At 47.1% G+C, this 19,862-nt stretch overlaps 1 protein-coding gene across 3 annotated transcripts in view; it reads right to left on the reverse strand.

The window, feature by feature from the left end:
* The window catches only part of CFAP46 (cilia and flagella associated protein 46), a 798,890-nt gene that overhangs the window by 297,265 nt on the left and 481,763 nt on the right, over nucleotides 1-19,862 (reverse strand). For all 3 annotated transcript variants that reach the window (XM_063962013.1, XM_063962014.1, XM_063962012.1), the window contains exon 27: nucleotides 18,254-18,413. In XM_063962013.1, coding sequence (XP_063818083.1) covers nucleotides 18,254-18,413 — 160 coding nt within the window. The remainder of the gene's footprint in view (nucleotides 1-18,253; nucleotides 18,414-19,862) is intronic.

The raw sequence follows: 19,862 nt of genomic DNA on the forward strand, positions 1-19,862 counted from the left end.
GTTTACGTGGGCGACTGCCGTGATGTTGTCCCACTGGATCAATACCGGCTGACCTTGAAGCAGAGGTCTTGCTAAGCTTAGAACATTGTAAATTGCCCTTAGCTCCAGTATATTTATGTGGAGAGAAGTCTCCAGACTTGATCACACTCCCTGGAAATTTTTTCCCTGTGTGACTGCTCCCCAGCCTCTCAGGCTGGCATCCGTGGTCACCAGGACTCAGTCCTGAATGCCGAATCTGCGGCCCTTTAGTAGATGAGCACTCTGCAGCCACCGCAGAAGAAACACCCTTGTCCTTGGAGACAGGGTTATCCGCTGATGCATCTGAAGATGCGATCCGGACCATTTTTCCAGCAGATCCCACTGAAAATTTCTTGCGTGAAATCTACCGAATGGAATCGCTTCGTAAGAAGCCACCATTTTTCCCAGGACCCTTGTGCAATGATGCACTGACACTTTTCCTGGTTTTAGGAGGTTCCTGACTAGCTCGGATAACTCCCTGGCTTTCTTCTCCGGGAGAAACACCTTTTTTTTTTCTGGACTGTGTCCAGAATCATCCCTAGGAACACCAGACGTGTCGTCGGAAACAGCTGCGGTTTTGGAATATTTAGAATCCACCCGTGCTGTCGTAGAACTACTTGAGATAGTGCTACTCCGACCTCCAACTGTTCTCTGGACCTTGCCCCTATCAGGAGATCGTCCATTTTCTTTGAAGAAGAATCATCATTTCGGCCATTACCTTGGTAAGGACCCGGGGTGCCGTGGACAATCCAACCGGCAGCGTCTGAAACTGATAGTGACAGTTCTGTACCACGAACCTGAGGTACCCTTGGTGAGAAGGGCAAATTAGGACATGGAGGTAAGCATCCCTGATGTCCCGGGACACCATATAGTCCCCTTCTTCCTGGTTCGCTATCACTGCTCTGAGTGACTCCATCTTGATTTGAACCCTTGTATGTAAGTGTTCAACTATTTCAGATTTAGAATAGGTCTCACCGAGCCGTCTGGCTTCAGTACCACAATATAGTGTGGAATAATACCCCTTTCCTTGTTGTAGGAGGGGTACTTTGATTATCACCTGCTGGGAATACAGCTTGTGAATTGTTTCCACTACTGCCTCCCTGTCGGAGGGAGACGTTGGTAAAGCAGACTTCAGGAACCTGCGAGGGGGAGACGTCTCGAATTTCCAATCTGTACCCCTGGGATACTACTTGTAGGATCCAGGGGTCCACTTGCGAGTGAGCCCACTGCGTGCTGAAACTCTTGAGACGACCCCCCCCACCGCACCTGAGTCCGCTTGTACGGCCCCAGCGTCATGCTGAGGACTTGGCAGAAGCGGTGGAGGGCTTCTGTTTCTGGGAATGGGCTGCCTGCTGCAGTCTTCTTCCCTTTCCTCTATCCCATGGCAGATATGACTGGCCTTTTTCCCGCTTGCCCTTTTGGGGACGAAAGGACTGAGGCTGAAAAGACGTTGTCTTTTTCTCCTTTATACGGCAATACTTCCATGTGCCATTTGGAATCTGCATCACCTGACCACTGTCGTGTCCATAAACAACTTCTGGCAGATATGGACATCGCACTTACTCTTGATGCCAGAGTGCAAATATCCCTCTGTGCATCTCGCATATATAGAAATGCATCCTTTAAATGCTCTATAGTCAATAAAATACTGTCCCTGTCAAGGGTATCAATATTTTCAGTCAGGGAATCCGACCAAGCCACCCCAGCGCTGCACATCCAGGCTGAGGCGATCGCTGGTCGCAGTATAACACCAGTATGTGTGTATACTTTTTAGGATATTTTCCAGCCTCCTATCAGCTGGCTCCTTGAGGGCGGCCCTATCTGGAGACGGTACCGCCACTTGTTTTGATAAGCGTGTGAGCGCCTTATCCACCCTAAGGGGTGTTTCCCAACGCGCCCTAACTTCTGGCGGGAAAGGGTATACCGCCAATAATTTTCTATCGGGGGAAACCCACGCATCATCACACACTTCATTTAATTTATCTGATTCAGGAAAAACTACAGGTAGTTTTTTCACACTCCACATAATACCCTTTTTTGTGGTACTTGTAGTATCAGAAATATGTAACACCTCCTTCATTGCCCTTAACAAGTAACGTGTGGCCCTAAAGGAAAATACGTTTGTTTCTTCACCGTCGACACTGGAGTCAGTGTCCGTGTCTGTGTCGACCGACTGAGGTAAAAGGACGTTTTAACGCCCCTGACGGTGTTCGAGACGCCTGGACAGGTACTAATTGGTTTGCCGGCCGTCTCATGTCGTCAACCGACCTTGCAGCGTGTTGACATTATCACGTAATTCCTTAAATAAGCCATCCATTCCGGTGTCGACTCCCTAGAGAGTGACATCACCATTACAGGCAATTGCTCCGCCTCCTCACCAACATCGTCCTCATAAATGTCGACACACACGTACCGACACACAGCACACACACAGGGAATGCTCTGATAGAGGACAGGACCCCACTAGCCCTTTGGGGAGACAGAGGGAGAGTTTGCCAGCACACACCAAAAACGCTATAATTATACAGGGACAACCTTTATATAAGTGTTTTTCCCTTATAGCATTTTAATATATATAGTCATATCGCCAAATAAGTGCCCCCCCTCTCTGTTTTAACCCTGTTTCTGTAGTGCAGTGCAGGGGAGAGCCTGGGAGCCTTCCCACCAGCATTTCTGTGAGGGAAAATGGCGCTGTGTGCTGAGGAGAATAGGCCCCGCCCCCTTTTCGGCGGGCTTCTTCTCCCGTTTTTCTGAGACCTGGCAGGGGTTAAATACATCCATATAGCCCCCAGGGGCTATATGTGATGTATTTTTAGCCAGAATAAGGTACTATCATTGCTGCCCAGGGCGCCCCCCCCAGCGCCCTGCACCCTCAGTGACCGCTGCTATGAAGTGTGCTGACAACAATGGCGCACAGCTGCAGTGCTGTGCGCTACCTTATGAAGACTGAAAAGTCTTCTGCCGCCGGTTTCTGGACCTCTTCACTTTTACTCTAAGCAGCTCTTTAGGAGAGCCACCTAGATTGCACCCTTCTCGGCCGGGCACAAAAATCTAACTGAGGCTTGGAGGAGGGTCATAGGGGGAGGAGCCAGTGCACACCACCTGATCCTAAAGCTTTTACTTTTGTGCCCTGTCTCCTGCGGAGCCGCTGTTCCCCATGGTCCTGACGGAGTCCCCAGCATCCACTAGGACGTCAGAGAAAATACAATATTATAGGATTTATAAAATGTCAAACCACCTTTGTTATTTATCTCATAACATGTATTTGTGGGATTCAATATGTTGGTAGGACTACAAGAACATTAAATACAAGATTCCTAGAACATAGGAGACTTGTATTTAAAAAAAGTTACCACCCACAGTGTCCCAAAACATGTTCTTCAGAAACATGGTGGGGATATTAGGGTCCTCTCCATCCAGGGTATAGAACATATTGAAAGTACCCCGAGAGGAGGAGATAGGTTCAATAGACTTTGTAAGAGAAGCTTTAGGGATCTGCTCATTGAATACTTTATTTCCAACGGGGTTAAATGAAAGTATCGAGATGAATAATATCTAGAGTCTGCTCCTTATATTAACAGGGGCTACATTAATATAAGAACATCCTGTGAATAAGTAGATTGTGAAACATGATTTTTAACCCCTTTGAAAAAAGAAAAAAGATGCAATCAAGATATAATAATTTCTAATCAGAGTACTCTTTCTATGTTAGTATATTTGTATTGGGATTAATGCTCTTCCATACTTCTTCTTCTGCTTTTTTATATACATCTGTACAATATTTGACCTCTGCTATATATAATAATTTCCCCTATTTATGAGGATATTCATTAATTCCCTGTCTATAAAAATACAAAATTATGAATTTCTCTAATTCTTGATGGTTGTTTATCTGTTATAGCTTTATTAATTGTGTATTATGAAGATCTGGTAGGGTGATGATGTGGGGACACCCTATGGAGTGCATGAAAAGACGTCCGTCACCATGCCTATATTATGTCTCCCGACAGCCTCATCCTGCTTGTCTCTGGTTATAACTTCTGAATGTTTTGTCTTTATTATGTTTTGGTGTAATGCTGTAGGTAATATGTGAAATATTTGTATATACTATTATACAGTTATCTAGATTCATTAAAAGTATTTAAAGGATTATGATAATATGATCTATAAATTCAGAATATATCACTTTCTCTAATTAGCCAGGACTAAGGCTTTATATAGTAACAAAAAAATAAGTATATTTATATGCATATATAAGAAAATGTATATACGTATGTACTTATATAGAAAATAATAATTAGTATACAAAAAATATATATCAAACATAATAAAAAATAAGTAACGTCCTGCTGGTGTCTTGATCTTGTGACCTTTTGTCTTGTAACTCTGAGCGCTACCAGGTGAGCCACAGGGGATGTGGATCATCAAATCGACAGTGTCTAGGTCGACCACTAAAGGTCAACAGTCACTAGGTCGACAGGGTCTGAAGGTCGACAGGGTTTCTAGGTCGACATGTGCTAGGTCGACAAGTCAAAAGGTCGACACAAGTTTTTCATGTGTTTTTTTTGTGTTGTTTTTTTTTCGTACAGTGACCGGGAAGCCCAATTAGTGCACCGTGTTCGCTCGCCGTGCTTCGGGCAAGGTGCCTCGCTTCGCTCGGCACAGATTACTGTTCCACTCGTAGTCCATGTGGATCGTTAAGTATGAAAAGTAAAAAAAAAAAGATTTAAAAACAAACAAACCTCATGTCGACCTTTTGACCTGTCGACCTAGCACTTATCGACCTAGAAACCCTGTCGACCTAGTGACTGTCGACCTATAGTGGTCGACCTAAACATTGTCGATCTTCAGACCGGATCCCACCACAGGAGCTCTCTATACATGAGGTTTCTCTGTGGTCAGAGCCGGCGCAAAGCGCTCAGAGAGGTCCGCAATGCAGGGAGGCACCGAACTACACAGGAGCTCTCCCCACTCAGCTGTTTTGCTACAGCATCCACTGCTGCTGCGCCTGTCAAACTGACAGGCAGCAGTAGAGCAACAGCATCAAGGCGCCTCAGCGCCGATCCCCCAGTGCTGTTGCTACTAATAGGAGGTGTTTTCCTGCTACAGCAGACTCAGAGTAGCCATCTACTAGCCTAAGCTCCGCCCCTTTCCATAAATCCCGCGCCGTCCACGGCCCGCAGCTCCCCGTGGAATGGATAGGGTAAGTTGCTTCTTTAATATCCCCTTTTCTGATCTCTGCACTTTCCAGCTCTTTGCTTAACCCCTTTATGATCCACTGCTTCCCACCAGTTTCCTCTGTGCACCAAATCTTTCACTCCTTTCTCCACTGTCAGCTCTACACTGCACTTTTCTGTTCCTCTCTCCTTAATTCTCCTATTGTGGTTGTTATGTGTGTAAGGGGCACTACTATTGCACTATGGGCTTTATTCAGAGTTGGACGCAGCTGTTGCGTTTGCACGCACAGCCACGTCCAAAAGGTCTGCGCACACACCGCGGCTGTAGTACGAGTGCGAAACCCTTCACTATGCAATTGCATCCCGGAAGGATGCAATCGTGTAGTAATTGACAGGCGACAAGCGTCCACGGACAGCAACAGGGGAGGACAGCACGCAGGCATGTCATGGCCGTTTTCGGGGCCAGCTGATGCATCGTGAAAACCTCAAGTAGAGTTTGACCCCTGCCTATGCAGCATGGCAGGGGTCAAACTCTGCCGCCATGGGTACCGCCGCCATGTTTCCACTCATCAGCTGGCCCTGAAAATGGCCATGAGATGCCTGTTTTTCCTGCGAGTGGAAACATGGTTGTGGTACTCTATTTGAGGTTTTCACGCAGTGATCGCATCACCGGGTGGCGCCATACATGCTGGGCGGCTTTACCCTGTTCTGGGCAGACCCCAGCATGTGAGAAGTAATTTAGCTTAAACGGAGATCAACTCTGAATAAGCCCCTATGTGCATAAGGGGCACTACTACTGTGGGCAATGCCCACTACTAATGTGGGCATTGTGTATGCATGTGTAAGCGACACTACTACTGTGGGCATTGTGCGCTGCACTACTACTGTGGGCATTGTGCGCTGCACTACTACTGTGGGCATTGTGTGTGCATGTGTAAGCGGCACTACTACTGTGGGCATTGTGTGTGCATGTGTAAGCGGCACTACTACTGTGGGCATTGTGTGTGCATGTGTAAGCGACACTACTACTGTGGGCATTGTGCGCTGCACTACTACTGTGGGCATTGTGCGCTGCACTACTACTGTGGGCATTGTGTGTGCATGTGTAAGCGGCACTACTACTGTGGGCATTGTGTGTGCATGTGTAAGCGGCACTACTACTGTGGGCATTGTGTGTGCATGTGTAAGCGGCACTACTACTGTGGGCATTGTGCGCTGCACTACTACTGTGGGCATTGTGCGCTGCACTACTACTGTGGGCATTGTGTGTGCATGTGTAAGCGGCACTACTACTGTGGGCATTGTGCGCTGCACTACTACTGTGGGCATTGTGCGCTGCACTACTACTGTGGGCATTGTGTGTGCATGTGTAAGCGGCACTACTACTGTGGGCATTGTGTGTGCGTGTGTAAGCGGCACTACTACTGTGGGGATAGGGCCTAATTCAGACGGCTACAATCAGCCACCCTGACATGCGGGGGGACGCCCAGCACAGGGCTAGTCCGCCCCACATGTCTGGCCCTTCCCTGCCGCAAGGGTGCGATAGCATCGCACGGCGGCGATGCTAACACACCCGGCGAGTAAGTCCCTACTTGCGCAACATTGCTGCGCTGGTAGGCGACTTTTTGCCACATCCCGGGTCGCACGCAACCACCACAGCGCCCGCCCCCCGCACGGTCCAGGCACACTTATGTTGCCCAGATCCCATCCCCAAAACGACGGTCTAGCGCCGCCGGCCCATCCCCTCCCAGCGAATGCCTGTCAATTAGACAGAGGCGATCGCTGGGCTGAGATGCCAATCGTATCTCTGGCATGCACATGCACACTGCGGCGAATGCACAGTTCAGACCTGATCGCCCGCTGTGCGATATACAGCCATTGGATATAATTAATTGATATGGACAGCAACACTGTCTCTATATGGAACTTCTACTCCATCAGCCTAATCACTGATTTTTTATCTTTACATTTGTGTTTTTATGTTGTAATTGTCTATATATATATTTTTATATATGTGATTAAATTTATCTGATTCTTACACACGCTCCTTTACTGTTCTGTAGTAGAATTATTGTTGCATATCTGACCTCCAGATGGTCATGTAGGAGCTGCTAAGGTATTTTTCCTAAGGTGACCATTATTTAAATAAGAATTTACTTACCGATAATTCTATTTCTCGTAGTCCGTAGTGGATGCTGGGAACTCCGTAAGGACCATGGGGAATAGCGGCTCCACAGGAGACAGGGCACATCTAAAGAAAGCTTTAGGATCACCTGGTGTGCACTGGCTCCTCCCCCTATGACCCTCCTCCAAGCCTCAGTTAGGATACTGTGCCCGGACGAGCGTACACAATAAGGAAGGATTTGAATCCCGGGTAAGACTCATACCAGCCACACCAATCACACTGTACAACCTGTGATCTGAACCCAGTTAACAGCATGATAATAGAGAAGCCTCTATAAAAGATGGCTCACTACAACAATAACCCGAATTTTTTGGTAACAATAATTATGTACCAGTATTGCAGACAATCCGCACTTGGGATGGGCGCCCAGCATCCACTACGGACTACGAGAAATAGAATTATCGGTAAGTAAATTCTTATTTTCTCTGACGTCCTAGTGGATGCTGGGAACTCCGTAAGGACCATGGGGATTATACCAAAGCTCCCAAACGGGCGGGAGAGTGCGGATGACTCTGCAGCACCGAATGAGAGAACTCCAGGTCCTCCTCAGCCAGGGTATCAAATTTGTAGAAATTTACAAACGTATTTGTTCCTGACCAAGTAACTGCTCGGCAAAGTTGTAAAGCCGAGACCCCTCGGGCAGCTGCCCAAGATGAGCCCACCTTCCTTGTGGAGTGGGCATTTTAAGATTTTTGGCTGTGGCAGGCCTGTCACAGAAAGTGCAAGCTGAATTGTACTACAAATCCAACGAGCAATCGTCTGCTTAGAAGCAGGAGCACCCAGTTTGTTGGGTGCATACAGGATAAACAGCGAGTCAGATTTTCTGACTCCAGCCGTCCTGGAAACATATATTTTCAGGGCCCTGACCACGTCAAGCAACTTGGAATCCTCCAAGTCCTTAGTAGCCGCAGGTACCACAATAGGTTGCTTCATGTGAAATGCAGAAACCACCTTAGGTAGAAATTGAGGACAAGTCCTCAATTCTGCCCTGTCAGAATGAAATATTAAATAAGGGCTTTTATATGATAAAGCCGCCAGTTCTGACACACGCCTGGCTGAAGCCAGGGCTAACAGCATCGTCACCTTCCATGTGAGATATTTTAAGTCCACAGTGGTGAGTGGTTCAAACCAATGTGACTTTAGGAAACTCAACACAACATTGAGATCCCAAGGTGCCACTGGAGGCACAAAAGGAGGCTGTATATGCAGTACCCCTTTTACAAAAGTCTGAACTTCAGGCACTGAAGCCAGTTCCTTTTGGAAGAAAATCGACAGGGCCGAAATTTGAACCTTAATGGACCCTAATTTTAGGCCCATAGACAGTCCTCTTTGCAGGAAATGGAGGAAACGACCCAGTTGAAATTCCTCTGTAGGGGCCTTCTTGGCCTCCCACCACGCAACATATTTTCGCCAAATGCGGTGATAATGTTTTGCGGTTACGTCCTTCCTGGCCTTGACCAGGGTAGGGATGACTTCATCTGGAATGCCTTTTTCCTTCAGGATCCGGCGTTCAACCGCCAAGCCGTCAAACGCAGCCGCGGTAAGTCCTGGAACAGACAAGGCCCCTGCTGGAGCAGGTCCTTTCTTAGAGGTAGAGGCCACGGTTCGTCCGTGAGCATCTCTTGAAGTTCCGGATACCAAGTCCTTCTTGGCCAATCCGGAACCACGAGTATAGTTCTTACTCCTCTCCTTCTTATGATTCTCAGTACTTTTGGTATGAGAGGCAAAGGAGGGAACACATACACTGACTGGTACACCCACGGTGTTACCAGAGCGTCCACCGCTATTGCCTGAGGGTCCCCTGACCTGGCGCAATATCTGTCTAGTTTTTTGTTTAGACGGGACGCCATTATGTCCACCTTTGGTTTTTCCCAACGGTTTACAATCAGGTGGAAGACTTCTGGGTGAAGTCCCCACTCTCCCGGGTGAAGGTCGTATCTGCTGAGGAAGTCTGCTTCCCAGTTGTCCACTCCCGGAATGAACACTGCTGACAGTGCTATCACATGATTTTCCGCCCGGCGAAGAATCCTTGCAGCTTCTGCCATTGCCCCCCTGCTTCCCGTGCCGCCCTGTCTGTTTACGTGGGCGACTGACGTGATGTTGTCCGATTGGATCAATACCGCCTGACCCTGAAGCAGGGGTTTCGCTTGACTTAGGGCATTGTAAATGGCCCTTAGTTCCAGAATGTTTATATGAAGAGATGTCTCCAGGCTTGACCATAAGCCCTGGAAATTCCTTCCCTGTGTGACTGCTCCCCAGCCTCGCAGGCTGGCATCCGTGGCCACCAGGACCCAGTCCCGAATGCCGAATCTGCGGCCCTCTAGAAGATGAGCACTCTGCAACCACCACAGGAGGGATACCCTTGTCCCCGGTGACAGGGTTATCCGCTGAAGCATCTGAAGATGCGACCCGGACCATTTGTCCAGTAGGTTCCACTGGCAAGTCTTGCGTGGAATCTGCCGAATGGGATTGCTTCGTAGGAAGCCACCATTTTTACCCAGAACCCTTGTGCATTGATGCACTGAGACTTGGTTCGGTTTTAGGAGGTTCCTGACTAGCTCGGATAACTCCCTGGCTTTCTCCTCCGGGAGAAACACCTTCTTTCTGGACTGTGTCCAGGATCATCCCTAGGAACAGAAGACAAGTCGTCGGAACCAGCTGCGATTTTGGAATATTGAGAATCCAATCGTGCTGCCGCAACACTACCTGATATAGTGCTACACCGATCTCCAACTGTTCCCTGGATCTTACCCTTATCAGGGAATCGTCCAAGTAACGGATAACTAAAATTCCCTTCCTTCGAAGGAATATCATCATTACGGTCATTACTTCAGTAAAGACCCGGGGTGCCGTGGACCATCCCTACGGCAGCGTCCGAACTGATAGTGACAGTTCTGTACCATAACCTGAAATACCCTTGGTGAGAAGGGTAAATTTTGACATGAAGGTAAGCATCCTTGATGTCCCGAGACATCATGTAGTCCCCTTCTTCCAGGTTTGCAATCACTGCTCTGAGTGACTCAATTTTGAATTTGAACCTCTGTATGCAAGTGTTCAAAGATTTTAGATTTTAGATTTTAAAATCGGTCTCACCGAGCCGTCTGGCTTCGGTACCACAATAGTGTGGAATAATACCCCGTTCCCTGTTGCAGGAGGGGTACCTTGATTATCACCTGCTGGGAATACAGCTTGTGAATGGTTTCCAAAACTGCCTCCCTGTCAGCGGGAGACGTCGGTAAAACAGACCTTCGGAAACGGCGAGGGGGATACGTCTCGAATTCCAATTTGTACCCCTGAAATATTACCAGAAGGATCCAGGGGTCTACTTGCGAGTGAGCCCACTGCGCACTGAAATTCATTGAGAACGGGACCCCACCGTGCCTGAACTTGTAAAGCCCTAGCGTCATACTGAGGGCTTGGCAGAGGCGGAAAAGAGTTTCTGTTCCTTGGAACTGGCTGATCTCTGCAGCCATTTTCCTCTCCCTCTATCACGAGCAGAAAAGAGGAACCCTTTTGTCCGCTTGCCAACCAGGCCTGCGCCTGATAATACGGCGTCTTATTTTGAGAGGCGACCTGGGGTACATCCCCTCTTTTAAGGCAATACTTCCAAATGCCGTTTGGAATCTGCATCACCTGACCACTTTACTGGTATAATTGGACAACGCACTTATACTTGATGCCAGTCGGCAAATATTCCGCTGTGCATCATGCATATATAGAAATGCATCTTTTAATTGCTCTATAGGCAATAATATACTGTCCTTATCTAGGATATCATATTTCCAGTCAGGGAATCCGACCACGCCAACCCAGCACTGCACATCCAGGCTGAGGCGATTGCTGGTCGCAGTATGTGTGTAAATACATTTTAGGATACCCTCCTGCTTTCTATCAGCAGGATCCTTAAGGGCGGCCATCTCAAGAGAGGGTAGAGCCCTTGTTCTTACAAGCGTGTGAGCGCCTTATCCCCCCTAGGGGGTGTTTCCCAACGCACCCTAACCTCTGGCGGGAAAAGGTATACTGCCAATAACTTTTTAGAAATTATCAATTGTTATCGGGGGGAAACCCACGCATTTTATTTCTCAGATTCAGGAAAACTACAGGAAGTTTTTCCTCACCAACATAATACCCCTTTTTTTTTTTTTTTTTTTTTTTGGTGGTATTCATATTATCAGAAAGGTGTAAACTTTTTTCATTGCCTCAATCATGCAATGTGTGGCCCTATTTGGAAATCACGGTTGTCTCTTCACCGTCGACACAGGAGTCAGTATCCGTGTCGGCGTCTGTATCTGAGGTAACGGGCGCTTTAGAGCCCCTATATGAGACGTCTGGACATGCACAAGCTGAGTAGCCGGCTGTCTCATGTCAACCACTGTCTTTTATACAAAGCTGACACTGTCACGCAATTTCCACAGTACATCCACTCAGGTGTCGACCCCCCAGGGGGTGACAACACTATTACAGACACTCTACTCCGTCTCCTCATCATTTTTCTCCTCATACATGTCGACACAAACGTACCGACACACAGCACACACACAGGGAATGCTCTGATAGAGGACAGGACCCCACTAGCCCTTTGGGGAGACAGAGGGAGAGTTTGCCAGCACACACCAGAGCGCTATATATATACAGGGATAACCTTATATAAGTGTTTTTCCCTTTATAGCTGCTGTATTGTTTATACTGCGCCTAATTTGTGCCCCCCTCTCTTTTTTAACCCCTTTCTGTGGTGTAGTGACTGCAGGGGAGAGCCAGGGAGCTTCCCTCCAACTGAGCTGTGAGGGAAAATGGCGCCAGTGTGCTGAGGAGATAGGCTCCGCCCCTTTCTCGGCGTCCTTATCATCCGTTTTTCTGTATGTTTTGGCAGGGGTTAAATGCATCCATATAGCCCAGGAGTTATATGTGATGCATTTATTTTAGCCATAAAAGGTTTTCTAACGATTTATTGCGTCTCAGGGCGCTGCCCCCCCAGCGCCCTGCACCCTCAGTGACCGGAGTGTGAAGTGTGCTGAGAGTAATGGCGCACAGCTGCGGTGCTGTGCGCCTACCTTTATCTGAAGACAGGAAAGTCTTCTGCCGCCGATTTTTCCGGACCTCTTCGCTCTTCTGGCTCTGTAAGGGGGCCGGCGGCGCGGCTCCGGTGACCCATCCAGGCTGAACCTGTGATCGTCCCTCTGGAGCTAATGTCCAGTAGCCTAAGAAGCCCAATCCACTCTGCACGCAGGTGAGTTCGCTTCTTCTCCCCTTAGTCCCTCGATGCAGTGAGCCTGTTGCCAGCAGGTCTCACTGAAAATAATAAACCTAAACTAAAACTTTCACAAAGAGCTCAGGAGAGCCCCTAGTGTGCACCCTTCTCGTCGGGCACAGAAATCTAACTGAGGCTTGGAGGAGGGTCATAGGGGGAGGAGCCAGTGCACACCAGGTGATCCTAAAGCTTTCTTTAGATGTGCCCTGTCTCCTGCGGAGCCGCTATTCCCCATGGTCCTTACGGAGTTCCCAGCATCCACTAGGACGTCAGAGAAATATTATTACCAGTTATTTGACCATATTGATAAAGGTAATTTTGAGAAAGTAATTTGTGTGCGCCCGATTCCTCACATATATAGTTATATGGTATTTATGTATATATATCTGTGAGAAGAAAAATTGATGTCACAGAGGTAGAGTCAAGTTGACTTACGATAAATGCATTATGATGTCAGAGAGGCACTGTCTAGCTGCCTGTAGCTGAATGCATTGCGATGTCACAGAGGAACAGTCTAGCTGTCTGCAGCTGAAAGCATTGTGCTGTAACAGATGCTGCCTGCAGCTGAATGCATTGCGATGTCACTGAGGCACTGTTTAGCTTTCTGCAGCTTAATACATTGTGATGTCATTGAGGTACTGTCTAGCTGCCAGCAGGTGAATGCACTGTGATGTCACAGAGGTACTGTCTAGCTGCCTGCAGCTGAATGCATTGCGATGTCACTGAGGCACTGTTTAGCTTTCTGCAGCTTAATACATTGTGATGTCATTGAGGTACTGTCTAGCTGCCAGCAGGTGAATGCACTGTGATGTCACAGAGGTACTGTCTAGCTGCCAGCAGGTGGATGCACTGTGATGTCACAGAGAAACAGTAAAGCTGCATGCATTGTGATGTGATAGAGGCACAACGTAGCTGCTTACAGCTGAATGCATTATGATGTCACAGAGGTACTTTCTAGCTGCCAGCAGGTAATAGCATTATGATGTCACAAAAGAACAGTCAGCTGCCTGCATCTGAAACCATTGTGATGCCACAGAGGTAGTTTCTAGCTGCCTGTAGCCGAATGTATTGTGATGTCACAGAGGTAGTGTCTAGCTGCCTGCAGCTGAATGCATTGTGATGTCACTGAGAAATTATCTAGTTTCCTGGAGATGAATGAATTGTGATGTCATAGAGGCACAATCCAGCTGCTTCCAGCTGATTGCATGGTGATGTCACAGAGGTAGTGTCTAGCTGCCTGCAGCTGAATGCATTGTGATATCACAGTGGTATTGTCTAGCTGCCTGCAGCTGAATGCATTGTGATGTCAAAGAGCAACAGTATGGCTGCCTACACCTAAATTCATTGTGTTGTCACAAAACTCCTCTCCAGCTGCCAGCAGCTGTATGAATTGGGATGTCATAGAGGCATAATGTAGCTGCTTACAGCTGAAAGTATTGTGATGTCACAGAAGAACTATCTAGCTGCCTACAGCTAAATGCATTGTGGTGTCACAGAGACACTGTCCAGCTGCCTGCAACTGAATGCATTGTGATGTCACAGAGGTACTGTCTAGCTGCCAGTAGGTGAATGCACTGTGATGTCACAGAGAAACAGTCTAGCTGCCTGCAGCTAAATATATTGTGATGTCACAAAGGTATTCTCTAGCTGCCTGCAGTTGAATGCATTGTGATGTCACAGAGGCACTGTCCAGCTGCCTGCAGCTGAATGCATTGTGATGTCCAGAGGCTGCCTGCAGCTTAATGCATTGTAATTTCACTGGGGCACTATCTAGCTGAATTGTAATGTCTTAGAGGCACAATCTAGCTCTTGCAGTTTAATGCATTGTGCTGTCACAGAGGTACTACCTAGCTGCCTGCAGCTGAATGTATTGTGATGTTATAGACGCACTGTCTATATGCATTGTGATGTCACAGAGGCACTGTCATGCTGCCTGCATCTGAATGCATTGTGATGTCACAGAGGTACTGTCTAGCTGCCAGCAGGTGAATTCATTGTGATGTCACAGAGAAACAGTCTAGCTGGCTGCAGCTTAATGCATTGTGATGTCACAGAGGTAGTGTCAAACTGACTTTAGCTAAATGCATTGTGATGTCACAGGGGAACAGTTTAGCTACCTGCAGCAAATCCATTGTCCTGTCACAGAGGCACTGTCAAGCTACCTGCTGCTGAATGAATTGTGATGTTACAGACGCACTATCTAGCTGACTAAAGATGAATGCATTGTGATGTCACAGAGATATTGTCTAGTTGCCTGCTGCAAAACAAACTGTGATGTTAAAGAGGCACAATCTAGATGACTGCAGCTAAATGCATTGTGATGTCATAGAAACATTGTCTAGCTGCCTGCTGCTGAATAAACTGTGATGTTATAGAGGCACTATCTAGCTGACTGCAGCTGAATGCAATGTGATGTCACAGAAGTAGTGTCAAGCTGACTTTAGCCAGGGCCATCTTAACAGCAGTGTAGGCCCCTGAGCAAAGCAATGCTATGGGGCCCCTATCCATCCTCCAGCGGTAGGGGTGGGGGGTGCTATCAGTGGCAGCTTAGATATCCTGGGGCAGTAGAGGGTTTTCAGCATGTAGGACCTGGAGTAATAATTTCTGCTAATTACTCCTTTACTGCACAAATAGTGGGAGATGGGGCGAGAGGGAGAACACTAAAATGTAAAAGGGGGCATTGGGCTGAATGAATGGGCCCTGATACCTGACTTCCAGGGTGGTAGGGGTAATTAATATGCTGGGGAGGGGTGAATAGTGGAGTGGGGTTAATAGTCATCATTTTCAGGTGTGAGGGCAGCTTGCTTGACTGTAAATATCTCCAGTTCCCGGAAATAGATTTCTTAGCTTTTAATGAGATTAAAAATTAATGAGTCTCACCTTTCAGGAGTTACTGGGGACTTGGGAATCAGAGTTCAGGAGCCAGAGCAATCCACCAATGAAAATATAAAACTGCATATTAGGCGTGTGGAGCTGGAGCTGGGACCAGCTGCGGGAAGGCTGATATCTCTGGTTCTGGACATAGTAGAGTCCATTAGAAGGGGAGTCCCAGCTTTTGGAGTATACCCATACCTCCCAACTTTTCATACTTAGAAAAAGGGACACACGCTTCCAAAAAGGGGTGTGGCTTAATAAAAGGTGGCGTGACTTCGCGCGGAGCACAATTGCAAGCCACGCCCCCATTTTCGTCACTGAGGGGGCATGCCCAGCGCTCTGTGAGCTGCTGGCATGCCCTCTCTCCCTCTGTCTGCACTGAATAGACGCTAAGCGCATGCGCACAGAGTCTATTCACCGCACAGAGTCTATTCACCGCTGCTCTGCTAAGCAGAGCCTCCCAACTGCCCCCCACCGTGGGACACTGCGGCCCGCGGGTGGGACAGTCCCTAAAAAATGTGACTGTCCCGCGAAAATCGGGACGGTTGGGAGGTATGGTATACCCCCAGAAAAACTTTAAGTCAGGCAGAACCCGAGATATCTGGCTGGGAAAAGTAATAAACAGGCTCGGATGGGGACCACTGATTTGAAGGTAGATATCTCTGATTCCCCAGGGCCGGTTTTCAAAATTCTGCTGCCCCTGGAAAAAGGGGTTTCTTAGCTATAGAGTTTTACTCCTAAGGCCATTAGGCAACTGCCCACTGAGCCCATACGAAAAGACGGACCAGGACACGTGTCCCTTTGTTTCATTTTTTTAAAGGTAAATGGGGTCAGAATCTTACATAAAGAACATAGGGGGTCATTCCGAGTTGTTCGCTCGTTATTTTTCTCTCGCTACGGAGCGATTAGTCGCTAATGCGCATGCGCAATGTCTGCAGTGCGACTGCGCCAAGTAAATTTGCTATGCAGTTAGGTATTTTACTCACGGCATTACAAGGTTTTTTCTTCGTTCTGGTGATCGTAATGTGATTGACAGGAAGTGGGTGTTTCTGGGCGGAAACTGGCCGTTTTATGGGTGTGTGTGAAAAAACGCTACAGTTTCTGGGAAAAACGCGGGAGTGGCTGGAGAAACGGAGTGTCTGGCCGAACGCTGGGTGTGTTTGTGACGTCAAACCAGGAACGACAAGCACTGAACTGATCGCACTGGAAGAGTAAGTCTCGAGCTATTCAGAAACTGCACAGAGAAGTCTTTTCGCAATACTGCGAATCTTTCGTTCGCAATTTTGATAAGCTAAGATTCACTCCCAGTAGGCGGCGGCTTAGCGTGTGCAAAGCTGCTAAAAGCAGCTTGCGAGCGAACAACTCGGAATGACCCCCATAGAGAGAGACCCATACAGTGCACAATCAGATTTAATCAAACCAGATAATGGAACAGTGACAGGGAAAATAGAAAGTGTTGTATTTTCCACTTTCCTTTTCCACTATCTGCTAAAGAAAACCCTGCAGGGTTTGGTGGAGTACACTGCAATGAGGTTTCTCCATAGAGATCAGGTGAATGGAGGGCACTTGTCAACCCTCCATTTCCTGCAAAGAAACATGGAACAGAGATGAGGCAAATTAAAAATAGCCTGTGTGGTCATATATAAGGTCAAAGAAAGGCAAGAGCCTATATTTAAAGAAAGTAAAGGTCTTTATTCAAAGAAAGTTAAGGGTCTAAGTTCAAAGAAAAGAAAGGAGCTTTATTCAAAGAAAGGAAAGGAACTATGGGGGTAATTCTGAGTTGATCGCAGCAGGATTTTTGTTAGCAATTGGGCAAAAACCATGTGCACTGCAGGGGGGGGGCAGATATAACATGTGCAGAGAGTTAGATTTGGGTGGGGTGTGTTCAGTCTGAAATATAAATTGCAGTGTAAAAATAAAGCAGCTAGTATTTACCCTGCACAGAAACAAAATAACCCACCCAAATCTAACTCTCTCTGCACATGTTATATCTGCCTCCCCTGCAGTGCACATGGTTTTGCCCAGCTGCTAACAAAGTTCCTGTTGCGATCAACTCAGAATTACCCCCAATATTCAAAGAAAGGAAAGGAACTATGGGGTTTATTCAGAGTTGTTAGCAAACCAAAAAAGTTAGCAACTGGGCAAAAACATGTTGTACTGCAGGTGGGGCAGATGTAACATATGCACAGAGAGTTAGATTAAGAGAGCAGCTCCCAGGAAAAAGAGACAGGAGCTTTACCATGAGGTGGGAGAATGTGTGCTTAGAAAGTGCAGTACTCGTTCTATTATGTTTGTGTATTTATTTATTATGGTATGTTTAACCTTTTCCTGACTACTTATTTATATTATTTAAATGTTTGATACAGCCTATACTTATAGACAATCTAAAGTGTTAAATATTAATACTGTATTCCATACAGTATCTAGTGTATAAAAAGACCAATGTTTACATTAATGTCCAGTGTCGTTACTAGGTTCTTCTACAGCTATCCCAGACTTCTGCACTTGTTCTAATGTTCTGCAGAGTGGGAGATTGTGAACTGAATATGGAAACCCCCTCCTGCATTTGCCACTAAAGTACGTAGATAAATACATTCAACTGTCTAGTACATATATGTCAATACATACAATAAGCACTTTTACAGATACAAAGTACCGGCTGTGTATGCCTACATACATAGGTTACATTTGCACTGCTAAGGCCAAGTGATGCCATGACAGTAAGTTTCTTCAGCAGATGTGAATACTTACAGTCTTTGCCTGGTACGTGGTAGAATGTTTATGGCTTCATCCAGCACCATCAGGCCTGATTCCCAGTCACTCTTATCTGCATAAATGTTGAACAGCAGCTCATAAAGTGCAGCTTTCACACTGAACTCCTCAGTAAAATGATCCGATTCAATAGAAGTAGCTGAAACGCAATACATACGTGGTATTACTGTTAAATGGCTTAGTATGTGAAATCACAATGTTAGAAAATGGGGTGGGCCATTTCTTTAAGATTTCTGGGATATGGATTTTGCGAAAAATCAGAGACTATGGGCTTTATCTACGAAGAGGGAGCTTTTGTAAACCTCTGGGCGGGTTTGAGGTGCACGCAGGACTTACAAAAGTCGCTGCTTCGTAAATGAAGCCCATAGTTCCTGAATGTAACTACACAGAGTAACTGATGGGCAAAGACAGTAAAATCAATCTCACAGTACAAAAAATAACTAACAATTGTGAGTCAGATAAAACGAGTTTTATGGTAAGAACTTACCTTTGTTAAAACTCTTTCTGTGAGGTACACTGGGCTCCACTAGGAATAGACATAGGGGGTGTAGAGTAGGATCTTGATCCGAGGCACCAACAGGCTGAAAAGCCTTGACTGTTCCCAGGATGCATAGCGCCGCCTCATCTATAACCCCGCCTCCATGCACAGGAGCTCAGTTTTTAGTTAACCAGCCCAATGCAGTAGCAGGAAAAGAGACGACAACGGTTAGTAGCCACATACACCACACTCTCACGACAGGAGAAGTGTCAGCAGCTAATGCCATACCAACCCAAAGAAGTCAAGTGCGTCAGGGTGGGCGCCTTGTGGAGCCCAGTGTACCTCGCAGAAAGAGTTTTAACAAAGGTAAGTTCTTACCATAAAACTCATTTTCTGCTGCGGGGTACACTGGGCTCCACAAGGAATAGACATAGGGGATGTCCTAAAGCAGTTCCTTATGGGAGGGGACGCACTGCAGCGGGCACAACAACCCGGCGTCCAAAGAAAGCATCCTGGGAAGCGGCAGTATCGAAGGCATAGAACCTTATGAACGTGTTCACAGAGGACCACGTAGCCGCCTTGCACAATTGTTCAAGAGTCGCACCACGGCGGGCCGCCCAAGAAGGTCCAACAGACCGAGTAGAATGGGCCGTAATGTGAGCAGGAGCTGACAGACCAGCCCTCACATAAGCATGTGCAATCACCATTCTAATCCATCTGGCCAAAGTTTGCTTGTGAGCAGGCCAGCCCTGTTTGTGAAATCCAAACAGCACAAAGAGAGAATCAGATTTCCTAATACAAGCAGTTCTCTTCACATAGATACAGAGAGCCCATACCACATCCAAAGACCGCTCTTTGGGAGACAGATCAGGAGAAACAAGTGCCGGAACCACAATCTCCTGTTTAAGGTGGAACGAAGAAACCACCTTGGGTAAATAATATCCGGGACGAGTCCTAAGAACCGCCCGGTCACGGTGAAATATCAGATATGGGGAACTACAGGACAAGGCACACATATCCGATACTCTTCTAGCTGAAGCAATAGCCAGTAGAAACACCACCTTAAGGGAAAGCCACTTAAGGTCAGCTGAACCAAGAGGTTCAAACGGA

Source organism: Pseudophryne corroboree, chromosome 3, assembly GCF_028390025.1.
Source record: "Pseudophryne corroboree isolate aPseCor3 chromosome 3, aPseCor3.hap2, whole genome shotgun sequence".
NCBI classification, from domain to species: domain Eukaryota; kingdom Metazoa; phylum Chordata; class Amphibia; order Anura; family Myobatrachidae; genus Pseudophryne; species Pseudophryne corroboree.